The sequence below is a fragment of the Cryptomeria japonica genome, chromosome 4 (assembly GCF_030272615.1).
Source record: "Cryptomeria japonica chromosome 4, Sugi_1.0, whole genome shotgun sequence".
Lineage (NCBI taxonomy): Eukaryota > Viridiplantae > Streptophyta > Pinopsida > Cupressales > Cupressaceae > Cryptomeria > Cryptomeria japonica.
The window spans coordinates 141,811,376-141,820,598 of NC_081408.1; the positions used below are offsets into that span (position 1 = coordinate 141,811,376).

Genomic DNA, 9,223 nt, shown 5'->3' on the forward strand with positions numbered 1-9,223 from the left:
TGAGTTTTATAGGTTTTATAAATTTAATAAAGTTTTATAAGTGAATGTTTATTAACTTTTGAATTATATTAAACTTATAAGTGAAAGTTTATTCACTTTTGAATAAACTTTATAATTGAAAGTTTGTTCACTTTTAAAATTCACTTATTATAAAATTAAATATAGAAGTATTATTCACCCACTAGTACAAACTAATATATAAGTCCTAAATATTTATTAATAAACATAAGGATGATCTTATTTAAACTTTGGACTTGTTTAATATTTTATTCAATATATTTTAATTATATTTTTAGTATAAGTTTAAAAAATTAGTATAAAAAAAATATATTAAAAAATAAAGAAGCATTATATAAATAAAATATATTAAATTTAAAATATTTAAAAAATTAAATAAATATAATATAAATAAAATATATTAAAATTTTAAAAACTATTAAACTTAAAATTTATTAAATAAAATATAATAAATATTAAAAAAATATTATATAAATAAAATATAACTAAATATATTGATGTTTACACAATTGAGTCATATTATTATAAATTACAAATTACATTCACCATATTCTTTATCAGATTTTTATGGTAATTTCTTAGTTTTTACGTAATAGAAAATAACTATTTTTTTCTTATATTTTAGAGTTGATTGAATGCATAAGTGATGTTTATATTAAGAAACAAATATTTTAATATATTTAAATTAAAATGCACAATCATATAAATTTGATCTAAAAAATAATGAAATATTATTCAAATTGATATCAATTATTTTCTAAATTATTTCTACCTATAAAACTTAAATAAATTAATAATAATATATATCTAAAAATATTACTTATATTAATTACATTATATTTTTACTCAAAATTAAAATCTATATATAAATATTTAAAATTTAATAGAAATTGATATAAATTAAAAAAGAATTAAATTTATTAAAAAATAAATTCAAAATGTTACGCCACATTGATATAATATTTTATATCAATATGACCAACTTAATATTATGTTAAATCATTATGTTTTTTCCGGCACTGTTTTCCCTTGGCATCGTTTACCCCGAGGCCTGCGGACGATGATACTTACCTGCAGAAGTCGTATAGGGAGGCATAAGGGCCTAGGCTATGGGCACCTTTCACGGGCACGCAGGTGGGCAGACACGAACGCGGAGGGGGGAGGACCGAGGAAGCACGGCTATCCAGGCGGTGCAAATTTTCCCCTGGATAGCCAGTGCCGTGGATAAGATATGAAAAAACGTGTTAATATGGAAGTGATGTAGGTTAATAAATAATATATAAGAATGTCCATAAATAAAAATAGCATAAAGTGAAATGTATAGAAACAATGTAGATAAATATGAAATATATAGGGATTAGTAGTATCATGATACATATTGTTTAATTCATGGTATCTAAATGATTGTAAAACTCAATAGAAATTGTCATGGTCATGCAAATTTCACTATCGCAATTTGTCTCCCCAAATCCTCAACTTTGAGTTGCATTCAAATATATTTTAAACTATATAAACATTCTTAGTCAATATGAGAAAGTAAAAATTAAATCATTTCAAAAGGATATTCATTTCATTTAAAGTAATGAATCATTCTTAAGTTCTAATAATCTTCTTCTTGGCATGAATGTCCCATCAAAGCTTGGAAAAGAGAGAGAAAATGTATGTAATGAGTAGCTTTTGACATACAAGAAAGAGGCACATATCACATGTAGTAAATCATCTTTCTATAAAAATAAGAAATTGAGAAAGGCTAGAAATTTTACTTGAATAGAAAATGATAAAGTACTTTACTTAATTGTAGGATGCAATATGACATGTTTGAGATGTTCATATGACTACAAACAATAATGGATATAAACTGATATGTCTCTATGATTCCACTCCATGTAGAAATTTTGGTCTCGAGCACTTGGTCATATTATGCAAATCCACTCAATATGGAAAAATATAATAGAACACGAATTAAACAACTATAAGTCATACAAGCAAGATCTTGCTAAGTGTCATAGTGAATCTTTTTTATAGTATTTTTTAATCCAAAATCTCAACCATGAGGGTTTTGATGATGATACATCACCCCTTTAGTATGTGCAACCATTACATAAAAGGAGCTAGATAAAGGAAAAACTGATGCATAATACATTGAATTCATAAGCGTGTGACTATATAAAACCTTAAAAATATGTAGGTATATATCAAATAGGCATCATGTGTGACAATTTGATATTGTGCCCATTGTGCAAAAATGATCACTAGTAAAAAATAGTTTTTATGAGTATTTAAATGTTGAGATAGAGAAATCCTAGTTATACCTTGTATGCAATGAAACAAAGGCCTCTAGTTTTACATGACGTCATTTCAGAGATAATAGATGCACTTGGTTGATTTTAAGGCCTACCACCATGAGATGGAACACTATGCATACAATAATTTATTATATATCAAATAAGAAAAGAAAATAAAGGCCAGTGCTACTAATAAGACATTTCATATTCCGAAGAAAAGAAGTTTGGCATTTTATTATGTTTACCAAATTTATATGTTTTTAATTATTGTATGGCATTTGCATGGCTTGACGTTTTTGAAATGTTTGAGGAATCCTCTTTAATTGTTTTTATGACTTCTTTTAAGGATTTTAGAATATTTTTTATATAAGATCACTATAAGAGGTGAGATTGTTATCCTATATTGTTAATTAAAATAATGTTGAGATATTTCAATGGTTTCTCTTCTGGAATCGTTCAATGAACCTTCCAATTCAGGTTAACAAATTTGACCAGACTCTGTTCATGATAGGTGATGGAATTTGATTAAATAGTATTATAAGATGAAATGAATAGACCATGTGCATCATTTATTGCAAATTATCAATCATCGTTGGCGGCTTATCTGACGTGGGCGGCGCCCACAATTAACAACCTCATATATCCTTGCCAGCTAGCTCATTATTCTCTCTTTCTTTAGAAAATTGTGTTATTCTGCAGATGGACTGGTCAGTCTTGCAGGCTGCTTTCGTAATATCACGTTGACCGAGTAAATCTACGTGCAAGTAAGGAACAAGGAAACTGATTTCATAGTCTAGCTTTATAGTATGCACGTGGTTAATATTTCTGATATTATGGTTCATAAATGAGAGTTTTCCAACCAAATAAAGAATTTTTGAAGTTTGAAAATATTTAGGAAACAATAAAAAAGCTTTTTTAAGTGTCGTATTACTATAAACTTATAAGTCGAAAATAGAACAGAAACACTTGAGTACTATTTTGAATTCGAACAAAGTATATTATTTATTGGTCTAAAATGATTGTCTTCTTATCATCATTTTTTTAATATTATTTTTCAAATAGGTGGAGTTGAAAGAAGCATCACTTTTAATATTATTGTGAATTTTCATAAACTATTAAAAAATATAATAAATTATTAAAAAAATTGTTTATACAAATTTAAGTTAAATAAAATAATATAAATAATCATAAAATCTAAAATTAATTTAGTTTTAATTTATAATTTAATATATATAGATAATAGATAGAATAAGTAAATAAGAAAGTAAAGGTATTTAATATTTTGAAATAAATGAAGAATAATTATGTTAATAATCTATAGTATAGAGTTCATTGCTTAAGCTACATAAAATTAATGTTTATTTTGTGAGAATTTCAAAGTTTCTAATCTTAAAAAGATTTATTTGTTGAATTTAATCTCTTCAATATTCTATGTGAGTAGCTAGCAATGATTTGATGTAGAAATAATAATTATAACTTAAGAAAAATAAAAAAGTTGTAATATAAGGCTCTTGTCCTTCTCCTTCCTCATATCTAACTTTCCCAAGGTGGTGCTTCAAAATCATGGGATTGTTACATCACTAAGGTCAAGTTCTTATAGGTCAATCTCCATTTAGATTCAATATTGTAGATGACATATATGATTCTAATGTAGGTATTAATGAAGAAAGGTAATTCTAAAGTGATTTGTAGCAATTTAGAAACACGTGAATCTACTTTTCATCATTTAGTACTCGTTTGTTGTAAATCTTATCAAGAACATTGGGTCTAGTAAGAATTACTATAATATACATGCAACGGTAGTATACTAACATAACACTACATTTTAATGCCAACATATTAAGTGCATTAGTTTTCAAATTCCACTTCATAACAAAGACATCAAACATTTCAATTGCCTCCAAAAATATTATTCCTTTACAACCATAATATTTTTTCTTTAATGGTATACATGCCCCTCGCTTAAGAAACAAAAAGATAACCATTAACTTTTAATTACTTAATTTAATGTCTAGAAGCCTCGTTATTGCCTCCAAAAAAATTTATTCCTTTACAATCATAATATTTTTTCTTTAATGGTATACATGCCCCTAGCTTAAAAAACTTGAAAAGATCACCATTAACTTTTAATCACTTAATTTAATGTCTAGAAGCCTTGTTTAACCAATTTTATTGCTTCATACTTGGGGACCCTATTGGTACATTTAAATATCAACTTAAAGGTGAACTTTAAAGTTTCTACCATCTACAACACTATGAAAATACCCAGACCATTTTTCTCTCTCAAACATACACCATCAAAATGTATTTTTCATATGTCATTAGCTTGAAAATTTGAGTTTGAAGGGAAAATTTAGGATTAACATGATTACTACTATTCTCTTAATATCCAACAAAATAGTATAGCCTTATGTCTATGTAACCTAGCTCATTCTTTTCTTCACTTAGATTCTTCATAATGTGATTATTTTCTTTTCTTTGTAAAATTTGTACTCTCTTCCATGTAGCGGTATGGTATCTTAAGAAAGATGTAGTTGAATGATAACACCAATTACAAACATCCATTTATTGGACAACATCATACTCTATTTAGTTGGATAATGTACTATAATAATATCTAATGAAAATTACAATGTATTACATTATTTAGTATAGTTTTAGATTAATACTTAAGTAAAACAAATTTGAATGATACCACCAATTACAACCGCCCACTTATTGGACAACATCATACTCTATTTGGTTGGATAATGTACTATAATAATATCTAATGAAAATTTAAGGTATTACATTATTTAGTATAGTTTTAGATTAATAGTTAAATAAAACAAATTTAATTAGTAAGTTAGTTATATTCGTGGGAAAATAAGGATTTATAAAGTTATTGAGATGCAATGTAAATTACCCAAATGAATCAAGATATCATTTTTCTATTTCTGCAATTTGATATTCATCATGTAAATTTGCAACTGTGTGATTGTGCTCATTGCTTTTTCATTTGGTATGATACCAAGTGGAGGGCCTTGGAAACAACATTTTCATGATAATGGATTTTGCAGAGGAGGTTGGTGTTGAATGTGCTTATTGAAGGGATTCTGCAAATTTCTTGAGGTGACTTCTTTTTACCAGATGCTACCATTGTGATGGGCATGCTCAATTCTGTCAAAGTAATTTTGACTCATATTCAGGCATAGACCTATGTGAAGAGAGAATTGCATGAATATTTGAACATGGATTGATTATCGCTAACATAATGTATCCCTGGCTCGTAATTTGTAATTTGTAAATTATTCAAGTAAATCAATATATCATTTTTATATTTCTACAATTTAACATTCATCATGTAAATTTGTAATCGTATGTTTGTATTCATTGCTTTTTCAAAAAAAATAATTACCTAAGAATATTGTGAGCTACACTTAGAGATTTTTAACTATTCCAATCATATCAATATCATTAGAATCTATGAGAGATATGTAGATATGAAGACCTCTAAGCCTAGCTAGTTTATGACTTTTAGTGGTATCATATAGTTGGAATAATCTAGCGTGCAGTTATGAACTAGAAATCCATTTATTAGTGGATAAGTATAAAATGGATCAACAATTTATTGGTTACCCAAAGACATGATTCTAAAGTAGATCTTTAGTGCTTCTTAGAATTGATCTTAATTGCAACCTCAATGGGATTACATGTAGACTCAATAATAATAAACTTACTTAGGGTATTGTTACAAATAAATTTACTCTCTTTATAATTTTGGATTATAAGTAATTCAGTGATTGGAACTCAAATTTTGATGGGGATCAATACTAGAGCCATATCACTTGATTGATATGCTAGTAAGTTTGTGAATGGTAGAATAGTTATATGTTAGTATTAGGGATAAATGGTATTACTTGAACACTAATTACAACTAAGTTTCCTTTTATATGAGCTTCATATCCTTAAAAACCTATTGTCTTTCATTTGCTACTTGTTTTACTTTTTTTGTTCATTATTTATTAATATAGATTTTGAATTCTCTACATAATTGCAAGGAACATCAACACGCTTATTTCTACATGCATAGGTTCTTTCTACGATTGTATTTGGTATATGCATCTTTTTCATTGGAGATGATCTTCCTATAATCATGTTTATATCTTTGTGTGAATCATCTTTCTTTTGTTTTCCTTTTGTTGTTTGTACAACCAACCTCCTTCATATAGTAGCACTTCCAACATGAACTTTGACACTCAATTACCTATTTTTAGCTCATTCTTATTTTGAACCTTTGAGATAATTCCCTAAGTGAGATATTTAAATTTTGCATTTGATTTCTTTACTATCATATTCATCTATTCTAATTTTTTTTTTAAATTTGACTGAAGTGATTGATGGGTAGCTCATATTGAACATGATGACTATTACAATCATATTGATACAACTCATTTTTATCATTCATATCATGTTGGTGTGCATTATCATCTTCATATTACTCAATTTTATCATCTTCGTCTTAAAATTTTCTCTTTAAACATATCTTAGTAATAACACATTTTTCAAAAAATAACTAATTTCAATAAGAAATGAATATTCTGAAAGATTAACATTGTCATCCTCAAAAAATCAAAAATGTGTATGTAATGGTTTCCTTGATTTTCATACTTAGTAATCATGTTATGTTCAATTTTTGAAGAAATGAAAGTAAGAACAATACATTGAACATCCATCAAGATTCTCACGTGTGCATGAGAATATTTGTATTCACATAACATAAAACTCATGATTTTTTCTTTTCTTTTAACTTTTCTAAACTAAAGACCTTAAGATGCCCAAACAAGGCAAGTAAAGAAGTGCAAACATTATAAATTCAAATTAAGTTTTAAGTTGACAATATATTATAGTAACCACGAAATTACATATCAGACCTTATAGTACGTAGATGTATAACAAATAAACACATATATCACGCTTCCTCATGTTGAGTCAAGGAGGCAACAATATATCTCAATAAATAATCAAATAATGAAAAAATTCATAGATCTCATGTTTACACATATAAAGAATTTGATTTTCATTGGACAGTTTTGCACTTACGTGCAATATGCTTCTTATTTCGCTTTCCTGGTCAAATAATGAATACAGTAACGCAACAATAACTTATTTATATTTTGCCTTAGTTTGGGACACGACACTGTCTCCTTATCTCCCCCTGCGATCCAGTCAGCACATCAATAGAACCCATCTTTACCATCGCTCTCCCGAAATTCCTCCTCCATGTGGTTGGATACTTGGCGTTAATCTTCACCAGTCTGGAAGTGGCATCATTTGACATCAAAGTCTGATCGGACTTGAGTAATCCACGCTTGTATTCCAAATCGACGTAGTATTTCACGTCCAATTTAGTCGGAGTGAGGGGATCCAAAGGAACAACAACATCAGAGGAAGAAGATGAAGCGGGGCATTTGGCCTTCAGCTGAAGGGCATAGCGAGCATCCATGGAAGGGTCCTGACCACCACGACCGCTGAAGTTGTATAGACGATCTGCACTAAATGATGAACAGTGAGAAACTCCAATAGAGTGCGCCCCTGCAGAAACATAAACATCATTAGTATTAGAAATTTCCTTGTTCATAAAGTTTAATTAATTGCGTGATTAAGTATCTCAGCAAGAGCAAAGCAAGTACCTGAAAGAGTAACCATGTCTTCTTGGGACAAATGTTTTTGGGCAAAGAGTTGCGTCAACTGGTTTACGTCAAATGAAGGAGGTGGCAGATTCCCTCGAGTATCCGATGCGCGAGATATCCTTCCATCTCTTCGTCCTCCTTCAACACCCCACATTAAACCGCCAGCCTGGACATGGAATTCACATGGTTAGCACTTTAGCAATATAAGACTACGATAACTGCTGCGTTACTCAATCTTAATGCAGATCTTACTTGGTGGGCGCCATCTCTTGCAGCGAATGCGACTATGTCGGCACAAGATACCACTCCTGGGCATTTGGCTTCTACTCTAGATTTTGCTGCATCAATGATGTCAAAGCCTAAAAGGCTTGGATTGTTTGCAGGGGAGTCTTTCTCTGCAACATTTCCTGCTGTGGAGTCGATGAGGATTGATCCATCACAACCCTGCAATAATAAATCTATGTTAATAATATAGTAGAAACGTTGATATTAGCTCTGGATAGCTGAAGTAGTGATTCAGAATGCTTACTCTGACGAAGCAATCGTGAAAATGCATCCTTATTAGATTAGCTGCCACACCAGGATTCGCTCTAACAGCTTTACCCACAACATCGCTTACAATACCCTCAGCCTCAGGGCATGTATGACGGTAGTAACCAACCTTTAACCCGGCACCATCAACCATACTGCTCGTAAATGACTGCAGTAGGATCAATGCAACAAAAGCAAGAATCATTTCCATTTTGGACGACGTGAATACTAATACTAGAAGAGACCTGAGGAGATTTATTACTCAGCTCTTTATTTTCCCTTTGAGAAAAGCCGAGATGTTGATATGGGATATGGTACCAGCAGGTATTTAAATGGTTCCTCTTCTGGAATCGTTCAATGAACCAGCCAATTCAGGTTGACAAATTTGACCAGACTCTGTTCATGATAGGTGATGGAATTTGATTAATTAGTATTTTAAGATTAAATGAATAGACCATGTACATCATTTATTGCTAATTATGATTCATCATTGGCGGCTTATCTGACGTGGGCGGCGCCCACAATTAACATCTTCATATATTGTTGCATTCTTAAAATGATATGATTACCAATAAATGATTTATTAACACCTTCGTGGCTCTTGCATTGTTAAAATTTCTTGCATGCCAGCTAGCTAATTATTGTCTCTTTTTGGTTGTTCTACAGATGCCTCAAAATTAGGGTCGGTGCTGATGGACTGGTCAGTCCTGCAGGCTG

At 29.7% G+C, this 9,223-nt stretch overlaps 1 protein-coding gene across 1 annotated transcript; it reads right to left on the reverse strand.

Moving 5' to 3' along the window:
* Positions 1-7,359: 7,359 nt before the first annotated feature.
* Positions 7,360-8,780, reverse strand: LOC131074046 (peroxidase 5). Its single transcript, XM_058010594.2, has 4 exons — positions 8,505-8,780; positions 8,228-8,419; positions 7,976-8,141; positions 7,360-7,877 (listed from the first exon to the last, which is right to left on the reverse strand). Exons 1-4 carry the CDS (start codon positions 8,715-8,717, stop codon positions 7,465-7,467), a joined length of 984 nt encoding a protein of 327 aa, XP_057866577.2. The 5' UTR covers positions 8,718-8,780; the 3' UTR covers positions 7,360-7,464.
* Between the last annotated feature and the right edge of the window lie 443 nt (positions 8,781-9,223).

Bases quoted from the DNA above. Each gene is read 5' to 3' on its own strand.
- LOC131074046 (XM_058010594.2), bottom strand. From the start codon at position 8,717: ATGGAAATGATTCTTGCTTTTGTTGCATTGATCCTACTGCAGTCATTT. The intron at 8,420-8,504 runs GTAAGCATTCTG...TTATTATTGCAG, and splicing joins TTCACGATTGCTTCGTCAGA to GGTTGTGATGGATCAATCCT. The intron at 8,142-8,227 runs GTAAGATCTGCA...TTCCATGTCCAG, and splicing joins CAAGAGATGGCGCCCACCAA to GCTGGCGGTTTAATGTGGGG.